Here is a 13,656-nt window from a genome sequence, read left to right on the forward strand (position 1 = left end):
CTCTTGACCATCCTTTACAACTAGCACCATTCCTTAAAAGGTTGCCCAAGGAAGTTTTCCTTTAGGAAGGGAAATCGACACAGGAATAAGTACCCTGGTTAAAACCATGGGTGACAGAAGCAAGAGCAGAAGACTTATCTCGTTCTCCTGGCCATATTGCCTCCATCTGTCTCCAGGGAGAACACGCAGTACACTCTAACATGGGCAGTCTTCACCTAACTGATTCAGAAGAGCTGCGGGGTCAGTGCACAGTTGCCAAAGCAGCTTACTTAGATCAAGACCCCACAAGGCACAAGCACAGAGGTGCAACAACAGTGTATTTTGGGGAGGGTGCAGAGCAGACAGATCTATAATAACAGTTGTTCACAGCAGCAACCAGGGCCACACAGATGAAGCAGGAATAGCCCGAATCTGAGCTTTGATTCAGCCACATGCTCTAACCATGATGCTGTCATTTTATCCTTCTGAGAAAAAGTGTAATCTAATGGGCTACCCTCTCACGACAGCGCCGGGATCCTCGGGCTTTGAGCCCTCCAGAGCAGAGATCTTCCAAAAAATTAGGGGAGCTACCCCGGCTGTGAAGCGACGTGAGGTCCTGGACAGAGGTCCCCTCTGTAGGCACCAAGCAGCGATGCCTGAGCCAGGCTGGGCCAGGCCTGATGTGAAAGGAGACCCGGCACCCCTGGCGCATCAGCGGGACTCCTGCACTTCGCAGAGGGTGGAGGAGAGCGCAGTCCCGGGCAGGGGTTGCTCCCCTGCGAGGGGAGAAAGCCGGCCATGGCCCAGGCGGTGCAGACTCAGGGGTGGAGAGAAGGGACCGGAAAGCAGGGTGGAACTGCGTCCCGGAGGTGTGAGGAGGTGGCCTTGAAGGTTGAGGGCTAGGCCGGGACCTGGGCAGCAGGGAAGAGTGAAGGAAAGACCGGCTCTTCAATTCGTTTCTGTCAAAGATGGCCAAATTCCACGCTGCCCTTCCCCCTCCGCGCCTTTCCTAGCCCCGCTGGGTTGCTCCCAGGGCTGCGCGAGGCGGCGGGGAGGTCCGGGAGAGTGCGCGCGTGGGAAGTAAGGGACGGGAAGAGGACACCCTCCCGGGGCGCACCTCCCGCCCCGCCGGCCCCTCGGGAGGCTCTGGAGTTGGGGACTAGAGCTCTGCCGCTTTAAGCTGGGGAGTGGGCGTCCCCTCCGGCCGGGTGACGGTCTGGGGTGGGCCCTGGCGGGCGTGCCTATGCAAACCAGGAGGCGGTGCCGGCGGTGGGCGGGCCCGTAGTAAAATATCGGGGGCGGGGCGCCGGGAGGCGCGGCTGCCTGGTGGGCGGGGCCCTGCGGGAAGGTGGGGGCGGGAGGAGGCCGCGGCTGGTTGGTACCATCGCGCGCGTCCGGGGAGGGGGACGAGCGACTTTCCCTGGAGGGGCGGGCCCTTCCCAGTGGCGGGGCCGGACGCTGAGGCGGGGCGGGGCGGGGCGGTCCCGGTTCCCTGCGGGCGGGACGTCGGGCCGGGGGGAGGGGGCACCCTCCGCTCGCGTCCGAGGCGGGGCCGGCTGTACCTTTCGTGGCGCGGTGCGGCGGGGGAGGGCCGAAGGGAGGGAAGGGGCGGGACCGGGAGGGGGGAGCCGGAAAGGGGGAGGCGCCGGCGGACAATGGAGCCTATGTGTGCTTGCCGGAGTGGGACGGCGCCGCCGCCGCCGCTGCCGCCGCCGGGGGGAGACGCTGCGCCGCCGCTGCCGCTGGCCCCGGCCCCGGCCCCCCGGGGCTGAGAGCCGCCCCGGCCCCAAGCCTCTTCCCCTGCTCCGCACCTCCTCTCCCCTCCCCCACGCCTGCCTCCGGGGTAAGTGGCACCTGGGGGAGGGGGAGGGGAAGGACCGGAGCCGGGGGTAGTGGGGGCCGGGTCCGCGTCCGCGTGTTTTGAGCCGGTTTGGGGGCAGGGGTAGCCACAGCCACGAAGAGCGGGGTGGAGGGGGGCAGAAAAGGGGCGGGGGCCAGGGTTGCGGATTTAGTGAGACGAGTCTGGAGGAACCTGTGGGGGAAGGTGGGGGTGCTTCACGGGCGGTGGGGAGAGATGGGGGCATCTCTTTTTTTCAGAGGTTGTGTCCCAAGCAGTGCTTGGAGAGGTTAAACCAGGAGAGTGAGCACGGTCCCAGGGTCTTGGGATGCAGGTTGGAGGGGCGAGCTGGAGACCTAAATAAGGGAATTGGGATTGAGTTTGATGGGGTCTGTAAGACCCCTGAGATGGAGAGAGGTAAAGCCGACTTTGCAGGCCAGTGACTTGTTGAAGGGTAGAGGGAGGTGGAAGCTAGGGAGAATGTATGAGTAGTTAAGGGCCGAGGCAGGTGAGTTGGTGATGTCTAGGTCACTGAGTCATTGTGGGGGTCGTGGGACACACCAGTGATTTCCAAAGTGGAGCCCTAGTCACCGGCCTTTGAAAGTTGCAGAAACTATTAAGATGTCACTGATTTAGTGTTGGGTGAGCCTGGTGAAATGGAGATATCCTAAGTAAAACAACAGCAGGGTTGGTTATTATGTCCAGAGGGAAGGAGAGGGAGGGGCCAGAGGCCTATAATAGTATTGCTGGGGGCCTCATGGGAAGGCTACCAAGCATAAAGGAGGAGGCCAGAAATCTGTCCTCCCAAGAGGTCTGAAGGAGGGGGAAGGAAGAATGGGTTTTTAGTGATAGGAGAGACTTAGAGCCTACATTGGAGTCCAATTGGGGACTAATAAAGTTACTAGATAAGTTAGAGAAATGGACGTAAGTATCTCGTAGTAGAGAGTCTGTAAGATGAGATAGAATTGATGCAAAATTTGACTTTGGTTACGGCAAACATAGGTAAATCCCTGGCAGTGATTTCAGTGGGGAAATGACTGTCAATGTAAAGAGTTACATTTCGGTCAATGATAGGTATTGGAGTATTAGTTATCACTTGATATATTCAGGAATTAAATGTTCGTTTTTGGGGCAGAGATTTGGACTCGTGCACTGAGCAAAGTGATGAATTAGAACTAACAGACAGTAAGGATAAATTGTAAAATCATTGAGAGATGGGAGGAGGGGGCAAAAGGATGTTGGAAGTAAGACGTGGGTTTAGAACCTTTGTGGAAATTGTGCAACATGATTGTCCTGTTTTGTGTTTTTTACTGAATACTAGTGATTGGAAAGTTTCAGCAAGGAAGAGATGTTTGTGTGAATAGTGTAATGGCCCTACATAAAAATTTAAGAAAGACCTCCTTATTCACTATTGAAAAACACCCAAACTATTAGAGACAGAGATGGGTTTATAAGAGGAGCTGTTAGTTAAATGGCATAAGGATGCTTTGAGAAATGAAGATTCCATTAGTTGTTTGAGGGTTTGGATAAAAAGAGAAATTGTATTTTATTTTTTTTATTTTTATTTTTATTTATTTATTTTTTGAGATGGAATCTCGCTTTGTTTCCCAGGCTGGAGTTCAGAGGTTTAATCTCGACTCACTGCAACCTCTGCCTCCGAGGTTCAAGTGATTCTCCTGCCTCAGCCTCCCAAGTAGCTGGAATTACAGGCACATGCCATCATGTCCAGCTAATTTTTGTATTTTTAGTAGAGATGGGGTTTCGCCATGTTGGCCAGGGTGGTCTTGAGCTCCTGACTTCTGGTGATTCACCTACCTCAGCCTCCCAAAGTGCTGAGATTACAGGTGTGAGCCAACGCACCTGGCTAGAATTTTTTTTTTTTTTTGAGATGGAGTCTCCCTCTGTAGCCCAGGCTGGAGTGCAGTGGCACGATCTCGGCTCACTGCAACCTCCGCCTCCCCATCCCAGTTCAAGCAATTCTCCTGCCTCAGCCTCCACAGTAGCTGGGATTACAGGCATGCGCCACCATGCCCAACTAATTTTTGAATTTTTAGTAGAGACGGAGTTTCACCATATTGGCCAGGCTGGTATGGAACTCCTGACCTCAAGTGGTCCACCTGCCTCCACCTCCCAAAGTGTTGGGATTTCAGGCGTGAGCCACTGCGCATGGCCTAGAAGAGAATTTTTAATGTAAATTTGAGAAGAGTTGAGATGAGGGATGGGAGTATGAGATTTGGAAGTTTTATGACTTAGAGATTTGGAATTGAACCATTAAAATATTTTGTTAATAGCCATGTAGAATATAAGATGATAATGATTTCAAAAGAGATGGTAGATAGGGAGGTCATTGGCTAAAAGATAAAAGAACAATTTCCATAGAGTTCTCTTTGTATAAGGTAAGTGTATGTCACTTGGCTCCTCAGAAGTGTCTGCTTCTGTGAATAAAAAGAAAATGCTCTCTGGTTTGTGGGGAAAAAGAATACAGATGTTTCACAAGCATTATAATCAACTAAATGTTTGTTCATGGTGACTTGGTACAGTAATTAGAGCCTTGGTTGTAGAATCAGGAAGTTCATTCTCCCATTGACTTATGTGTGACTTTGAAGAAATCCCTTATATTTCTCATATTTCTCCAGTTCTCCCATCTACAAAGTAGTAAGACCACCTGCCCTAACCACTCTTAATGGCGTTTCTGCCTGACAGGTTAGTGCCTAACTGCAAAGTGCTCTGAACATCTCTTAGAATGAGGGATTATGTAGCCCAACTCTTCCAATTTCTGTAAAACTACTATCTCACCAACAGACCAAATTCAGCTTTGGTAATGTGCTTTATCAAGGAACAAAAAGGAGTATCTTGTACATCTGTCTTGTTCTGTTGTTTGGGTTTTTGTTTTATATTAGTTTTGAAAGGTAATGCCTTTCTCCCTTTAGTGGCAAGACAGTAATAGTGATGACAATTGTAGAAATGTAAGCAAAGGTCCCCATGGGAGAGTAGGAAGATAGATGCTGTGAGTGCTAACCTGGGCTACGCCAACCCCAAATGTCTGTGGCCTTGGATATGTTTCCTGGCTTCCTGGCAGCTTAATTTTCTTCAGTTATGAAATAGTGTTGGTGGAATAACTTCTCTTCCTGCCTTGGTGAAGATTACTTGCTCTAGATCAGGGGGTTTTTTTTGTTTGATTTGTTTTTTTTTTAAATTGAGACGGAATCTTGCTCTGTCGCCCAGGCTGGAGTGCAGTTGCACGATCTTAGCTCACTGCAACCTCCGCCTCCTGGGTTCAAGCAATTCCCCTGCCTCAGCCTCCTGAGTAGCTGGGATTACAGGCACACGCCACCATGCCCAGCTAATTTGTGTAATTTTTTTTTTTTTTTTTTTTTTTAGTGGAGACAGGGTTTTCGCCACGTTGGCTAGGCTGGTCTCGAACTCCTGACCTTGTGATCCACCTGCCTTGGCCTCCCAAAGTGTTGGGATTACAGGCTTGAGCCACCGTGCCCGGCCAGTTCAGGGGTTCTTAACCTTATAATGTCCCATGTATTCCTTTGGCAATCTAGTGAAACATAGGACCCCCTTCTGAGAATGTTTTTTAAATGCACAAAATAAAATACATTGAATTATAAATGAAATGGAAACAGTCATCAGAATATTAATTGTAACATATGTTTCTTTATAACACATTATTAAATAATAAAATACAGCTGCAGGTCTAATGAGACTGTAACTTTTGAAGTAGTGTATATATTATACCAAGATATCTGCAACAAAACTATGTGACATGAAAATGTCTTGTGGTTTCTGTTGGTGACAAGGTCACAGAATTGCTAATGCTATCAGGGATGGTTACTTCCATTCATCATTGAAGGCCATGCTAATTATTACTTAGAGGTTAGTCAAAATGAACATCTGAGCTTTCCCCAGGAGTTTCACAAACATCTTCTCCTCCCCCAAGTCTATCCACAGACCTCTTGAGAGTCAGTGGGATCCCAAGTTAAGAACTCTTACCCTAGACCAACTGATTTTTGAAAGTTATATGATCTCATGGCCTGTTGCATTTTAGGCTTTGCAGTGTTTTTTAGCATCTCCACCATGCTAAGAACAGGAGCACAGAGAAGACATGAAACAAAAGTCCATTTCACAACCTGTGACTGTTTTTGGTTGTGGAAAATGTTAAAAACAATGATTAAAATGAGGCTTTTGTATTTGGTGGCTTTTGATTTTCTAAGCTCCCAGTCATCCATTAGCATGGTTAGGCCTCAGTGGGATGGAGATGGGCTGCAGTGACCCTATCTTGGACTTCTTGTATTTTGAGTTTTAGTGGTTTTGCCTTCCTTCTCCATTTTTGACCTAATTGTTTTCTTACTGTTTCTTCTTCCAAAGATTGCTTTGGCTGCAGAGCATTGGGGAATGGGTGGTTTTCCTTGGAATCAGTATAAATTGAAGTATGAACTTTACTTTTTCCTTATCCCTATAGGACTGAATGTGGGACCAGTTGGTGTCATTCCGCTTTGACCGAAACATTCCCATCTGATTGGGCGGTAGAGATCATTTTTGGAAAGTTCTTCCGTGTCCTGATGTAGAAGAAATAGCAAATTGGACATATTGAAAGGTAAAGAACATCCTGATAAGTCATTACTTTTGTGATTCAGTCTGAATATGTTGGATTTTTGTTTCTGTTTCTGTAGGGCCTCTTGTAAGTTAAAACTACATTTATTCATTATTCTAAGAATTCTCAAGGCAAAAATCATCAAACTAAATGCAAGTCAAAAATATAAGAGCAATTATCTTACACCTTTCTGTGAGCAGGGACTTGTGCAGTGACTCATTTCGTAGGGCCAAGGATAAAGGCAGGTGGTGAGAAGTTAAACAGGTATTTATCATGTCATCTTTAGTTTGTGTGAATGCAAGGTAAAGGTAGCGATACAAGAAGCCCCAAGCTCATTATAATACATGGATCAAACAGCATTAATTGAGTTTCTACCAGGTATCAGGTGCTGAGAGGAGGAATGACAGTGCCCTCAGGGAGTTCCATGTCTACACAGACAGTTTTGTGTTATAATAGTATTGTGATTATAATGCCGGGGGCCATGGAGGACATACAGAGGAGAGTTAGTAATCAAGGAGAGTTTCACAGAGAAGGGGCATCTGTGCTGAAATAATATTCTGGGTAGCCATTATTCCAGATGGTGATAGTTGAAATTCATTTTTGAATGCTTGAATTTTGTCAGAAATCTTTAGCTTGATATAAAATTTTATTTGCTTAAAGTTAGCTATTAAAAGGTGACAGAGGTGTTTTTACCCCACGAGTACTAAAATGTACATTAATATTTTGCTTGGACCAAGGTTTTCTCTACATGCCCATTGCATAGTTTACTTTTCTCCACATGTTGGGGAAAGTTTGGTTTTTCCTATTGTGTACTTGTTCTGAGAGGAAGCTTTTTAGTAGTCGGTATGCCAGAAGTTAAGAATGAGCTAGGAATGGAATCCTGAGGCCTTTTAGTTCCACATTCTAAGTTTGATACTATGCCTTTTATGGAGTAGTGGTCATAGCATAGAAATGAAATTTGTTAAACATGACATCGTTCTAATAAACTGGACTTCTTACAGCAGGGAAATGGGAAAGCATCACTGGAAGAGTTGAAATTGGAATCATAGAGGTGATTCTGAGCTTGGTTAGATTAATTTGTGAATTTACTTAAACAACTTGATGGCATGCCTCTCTAGGAATCCTTTTAAAGATTCCTAAATAATTTAGCCCTAAGACAGTCTGCAACTTACTTCTCCCTTGCTATTTCAAAACTGTAAATTCTGGGCAAAGAGGGAGGCTCAGTGTCGTAATTTTAGTTTATAAGGACTAATGGTGGAAATTGTTCTGCTTGGCCAGTACTTCATGTTTTATTGACTTAGCCAGCTCAATTCAGTACCACACTTTGCACACAGTAGGCACTGAATAAAAGGAAGTCATCTGGTCACGTTATTCAGCTCTTAAGTTCCCCCAAAAGTGTGTGAAAATAAATGTTCTTGCTGGATGTAGAGTTACGGTTGAGAGTAGGGAGAACTGTGAATGATCTTCACTTTGTAAGTTCAGAGACATATCTGGAATTTTGTCTCTTCTCACCTTTACAGTCAGCTTTCAGATCTCTATACTAATAAGGAATGGGAAGAAGCAAAATTATGAGGGGTTTCTTTCTACTACATTTCCAGAATTCTAAAAAGTAGAAAACTTGATTTGCACTTTATATTTCTCCAGCCTCTGAAAATAAAATGTGCTGTTGGGAAGGAGGAAAAGCCACACGAGCCTTGAACTGGCTACAGATCAGATATAACTCTTTAAAAATTGGGAGTTGATTCTATTTGTGTGGGGGATGACAGCTTCCTCTGAAACTGATATTCTGGAATAAATAAGAAACCTGTTTTTGTCTTAAGATAGTCATTGACAAATTGATGTTTTTGATTTTTTAAAAAATCTGCTTAGGACTTTTTTTTTTTTCCTCTTCTAGACGAGGGTCATCTTTGAGAAGGGGGTTCCTGGACTCCTCACCTCCAGGATGAGCACTGCAGTGTCGTGACCCTTGGGGTTTTGGTGAGTACACTGATGGCTGATAGCACTGGAGCACATGCCTGGCTTAGAAGAACGAGCTTAGGGAAAAACTTCAGCTTTTATTTAACAATTTTTTTTCTTTACATCACCCAACCCTCACCCTGCCACCTCCACCCAGCCCCTGCCCTTGGTCACCACCACCATTTTACTGTCTGCTTCTACTGCCAACTTTTTAAGATTCCACATATAAGTGAGATCATGTGGCATTTGTCTTTCTGTGCCTGGCTCATTTCACTTAACCTGCTGTCTCCAAGTTCATCTACATTGTTGCAAATGACAGGATTTCCTTCTTTTTAAAGGCCAAATAGTATTGCATTGTGCATATATACTACATTTTCTTTATCCATTCCTCTGTTGATGGATACTTAGTTCCCTGTCTTAGTTATTGTAAATAATGCTGCAGTGAACATGGGAGGGCAAGTATCACTTCCACATACTGATTTCACTTCCTTTGGAGAACACAACAAATTTTTTTTTAAGCAAATACCATCTGCTAGGCACTGTAGTAATTGCTGGGTATACAGAGATGAATAAGTCAGTTATGGTCCCTACCTTCATGGAGCTTGTGGTCTAATTGGAGAGATGAATATTACACAGATGATCACATAAATTGCGTATATAATTACAAAGCATGAAACATGTTGAAAAACCCTAGATGCTTTAAAAAGAATGTAATATAAAATTTCATGTAGATTGATGGCATTAAGGGATTCTTCTCCTCTGAAAAAGAAACACTTAAGCCAAGACTTCATTCATTCAACAAAACTATTCAAACTTGATATAGGAAAGTTGAAGTTTAGGGAGAGAGGTGTCAACAATGACTTCCGAATCTCTGGCATGAGCAACTAGGTGGATAAAGGAGCCATTTATTAAGATACGGAAAACTGAAGGAAAAAGGTTTTAGGAGGAAGGCTATATACAGAATCGAAGAATTCATATTTGATCCTGTTAAGTTTGAGACATCCAGGGAGATGTCAAGCAGGTAGATGTATATACAGACCTGCTGGACTGGACCTGTGAATTTGGGAGTTGTTGGCATGGAGAGAACTTAGAGCATGAGAAGAGAAGATGACTCAGAGTAGAGTCCAGAGGATCTCTAAAGTTTAGAGATCAGGTAAAAAAGAGGCCTGCAAAGGAAGCAGATGAAGAAGGCCTGGAGAGGTGGGAGGAAGGCTAGGAAAATGAGGTGTTATGGAAACCAGGAGAGGAGTTACAAGAACGAAGTGAGCAACTGGCAGAATCTAAGAGATGGAGTAAGATGAGATTAGAAAAGTGGCCAGTGGTGACCTTAACAAAAATAGTGGTCGCTATGATTTGGGGGTGGAAGTTGGTTTAAAATGATTAAAGGATGAAGTGAACACTGTGTCTTGTCAACTCTGTGCAGAAATTTGGCTCTGAAGGGTAATAGAATGCTAGACCTGGGTTTTGGTTTGCTTTTTTTTTTGCACTGGAAGATTCTACAGCCTGTCTGAATGCTGATTGGAAAGATCCAACAGACAGAGGGGATGGCCAGAGGGGAGAATGAGCTCTCAGAAGGCTGGAAGGGATAGGCCTAGTTCACCTGTGGCTGGACTGACTTGGGAGAAAGTGGGCTATTTTTTTGTTTCAGTAATAGAAAAGAAAGAAGAGATAGCTATTGAGGAAAATCGGTTTGTGTATTTACTAGTAAGAACTTTCTGCCTGGCAACATCTCTTCTTATTAAGTACTGGGCAAGTCCAGGTATTGGGAGTGGGAAGGAAGGAAGGAAATGTGGTACCTAGGAGATGTAGAAGGTAATTTGAAATGGATTCAGGCATGATAAGCCAGCGTGCTCGCTAGAGAGTAGTAGTAGTCATAGTAATACTTAACGCTGGAGTGCTTACATCATACTGCTGAGCACTTTATATGAACTAGCTCACCTTGCCCACCAAGGCTCTACTTTGACAGGCACTACAGTGATGAGGAGCACAGACTTTGGGGCTGCAGTGACCAGAGTGCTGGTTAAAGGCCCACTCTACCATTTACTAGGGTGTGAGCTTGGGCAGGTTACTTAACATTGCAGAGCCCGTTTTCTCATCTCTAAAATAGAAATAGTAGTGGCACCTGCCTCCTGGGGTTTTTGTGACTGTGTTAACAAAACACAGTCTGAGTACTCAGAACAATGCATAGCACATAGTAAAAATTTTAAGTTTTAAATTAAGAATAGAAGAGAAAAACATCGTATAAGTGGATCTAAGGTGTTAGGAGATGTAGTTATGTTGGGGAAAGAAAAAATCTCTCTGGCTCTAATGATTCTATGGAAGATCCTTTACAGTCCTTAAAGGTTAAACATTGAACGCTAACCTCCTGAAGAGCCTAATTTTATTCTTTGGAACTATATGTTTGGCAGATTTTTTGCTCAGTCGTTTTGATCATCAGAAAGGCTAAAAGTAGGGACAACTTATGTCCTTGGATTAGGGATTGAGAAACCTAGATTTTGATCCCAGTCACTGGGTGAGCCCACATGCTTATTTCAACCTCCATGCTGTCTCTCCCTCCATAAAGTAATGGGAAGGAAGATGGCTTCAAGGAAGGAGCCAGGGTCTGAGAGCAGTGACTGGAAACCTGGAAGAAACCATTCACACCCCATGTGCTCCACTCATTCATCTCTAAAATGCCTGTCAATCAAAGTCAGGCAAATTGTGAGAAAATGAAACTGTATGTAGAAGTACTTCGAAAATAAAAGTGTTTTATGTTCACAGCATTATTATTAGAAATCATCTATGCTACCAGCTCATCATAAATGCTTGGCAGATTAATGAGGTGATTTGATAATTGTAATGTTTTGAGTTTCTTTGGAAGACGTGTGTAACACAAATGCCAGGTGTTCCTGTTATGGGAGAACCTGAATAAGTCACAGAGGATCTAACTACATTCTTAGTACATCATGCTGAGTATTGTAGAAAACCGGAAGAACTTTAAAACAAGGTTCTTGTCTTCTAAGAACATAGTCTTAACAGGGTGATAAAATACACACCTAGGATTATTCAGTACGACATGTGATGGAGTGCTAGAAGCAGACAGAAAGTACTAGAAGAAGTTATGGAGGGAGACTATATAGATGGTAACTGCTTTTCTTTTCCTGAGGTAAATGTTTTCTGATGGCTTTGTCCATGCAAGATTCATTTTCTACTTCTATTTTCCCAGTGATTTCTAATGTTCATTGAGAGGTTACAAAATGGTTTATGATTATATATGTCAAACTTGACAACCACAATCCATTTCTTAGTCTAAACAAAAAAAAAAAAAAAAAAGCTGGAAGATGATGGGGGATAAAAATAGAACCTTAAATATAATCAAGACCAAAATGTTTTTTAACATGCTCTCTCCTGAGGTCGGCATAGAAACATTCATAATGTTTTCATTCTAGTTCTTTTTCCTGACTTTTTTATTTAAAAAGGAAAAAAATTAATTGGATGTACTCAGAACTTCCATAAATTTCTTTCACTGTCCCAGGTAAAAATAGCTGGGACTATTGCAGATTTCTAATTGAATAAATAGACCTTTAACGTGTGACAATGATCATAGTGCTACAACCTCCTGGTTTTAGCCCAGTTTCCATTCTCTCAAAGTACATGTAAGCTGCAGCACCTGAGCTGTTTCTAACTCCCTTTGGTTCTGTAGTCACTAGTCCTGCACCTAATAATCTCCTGCTTCATTGCTATACTTTGTCAGTAAGATACTAGAAGCTGGAAGGGGGTTGATAAGGGGATAGTGGTTACAAGAAAACCATAATGGAATTGCCCTGGGAAGGAGCAGAGACTTAAAGTATGTCTTGGTTTTACCTGAATTCGTCTAGGCTTCCCTAAATAAAGGACTTTCTCATTTGTTCTCTAGCTAGGTTTGGGAATATTTTCTTGACCTTTATGCTTCAAATTAGCCTTGCAAATTGGCTCAAAAAATATCTTAGCCTTCAAAGATGTTCTTTTACTTTCAGAATTATGGATCATTCCCATGCTTACCCATGCCTGCAGTCCCTGTCATTAAGCAGTGAGAACACGAGACACATACTCGGCATAATTTAATAGAAAGATCATGGAAATCAGGGGGCAGAACTGATTGTATTTGGTGTTGGCTCAATATTTGATTTCAGAAGTATCTCCTTTTAAGTCCCCCCACCCCCAAGGCCCTGAGAGTATAAACGTAGATTAATTTGCATCATGGTTTGAAATTGAGGGTTGTTTCATTTCAGTGCTGTTGTTTGCCATCAGAACTGAAACACCAGAGAGTCACTATGGATCTGCGGTATCAAGGGGTTTCAAAGCATTGTTTTGAAAAAAGAAAGACACAAGTTTTTGAGGGTTTTATATTCAAAACTGCAGAAATGTAAGGGAGAATACATAGCTAAAGAGAAAACTGCCTTTCTCACCCTGCTCACCCTTGCCTGGTCCATGCTACTTGGGTGGGAGGCTTGCATGCTTGACAGGAAGTCCTAGTCACCCTCCAGCTGGTGTGGCCCCTGAGCATTTGTCCGCAATGGGAGCATCACCCTTTCCTTTCACCCTGATGGAAGTGGAGGCATGGTCTAGCTGCTTCGCTGAGTTGGCTAGTGCTTTCACCTTGATCCGATTGTGAGGGTGTTTTATGTCTCTGTTTTTGCTCCCAACTTTTTTTGGGTGGCCTTTTCCTGTAGTGTGCCCTGGAGATGCGAGATTTTCCTTTGGCAGCAGGAGGTACGCACCCAGAGAATGCTGGAGCTGCGAGGGGAAAGGACCCACTTCCACAGCAGAGAAAAACAAAGAGGAAAAAGGCATATAGGCAGCCAGCGCTAAGGAACGCACCCAGCAAGCAGTGGGCCAGTGCCACTGCCCCCAGCAGCTGTTTCTGCTGCAACCCGAGAGGAACTCGGTGAGCCTGTCCCGTTTGTGACTGCAAGCTCAGGATTTCAATCAATGCATTCCAGTAACCCTAAAGTGAGGAACTCTCCATCAGGAAACACACAGAGGTAAGGGCTAGGGCCTCTTCCTGCAGCCCCTTGGGGATGCCATAATCACACCGTGAACACTCATTGGTGAAACAGTATGTTGAATTAGAAGTAAATGAAACCCAAATGGGAAAGGAAGAGAAAATAGACTAGTAAATAGTAATATAAGAGTAAGCAGGATACAGTGTAATCAAAGATTATGTTAGAGTTTTCCTTTGTTATTCTTCTGTTCATCATTCCCTGACCTCTCCACCCACCTCCCTGCCAAAGCACAAACAAAAGGACCATAGAGACCAACCAGT

At 44.5% G+C, this 13,656-nt stretch overlaps 1 protein-coding gene across 1 annotated transcript in view; it reads left to right on the forward strand.

The window, feature by feature from the left end:
- The window catches only part of BCL9 (B cell CLL/lymphoma 9), an 89,846-nt gene that overhangs the window by 62,159 nt on the left and 14,031 nt on the right, over positions 1-13,656 (forward strand). Inside the window, exons 2-4 of the mRNA XM_025375124.1 lie at positions 6,285-6,419; positions 8,311-8,393; positions 13,064-13,375. Coding sequence (XP_025230909.1) covers positions 13,323-13,375 — 53 coding nt within the window. The 5' untranslated portion in view covers positions 6,285-6,419; positions 8,311-8,393; positions 13,064-13,322. The remainder of the gene's footprint in view (positions 1-6,284; positions 6,420-8,310; positions 8,394-13,063; positions 13,376-13,656) is intronic.

The sequence above is a fragment of the Theropithecus gelada genome, chromosome 1 (genome assembly GCF_003255815.1).
Source record: "Theropithecus gelada isolate Dixy chromosome 1, Tgel_1.0, whole genome shotgun sequence".
NCBI classification, from domain to species: domain Eukaryota; kingdom Metazoa; phylum Chordata; class Mammalia; order Primates; family Cercopithecidae; genus Theropithecus; species Theropithecus gelada.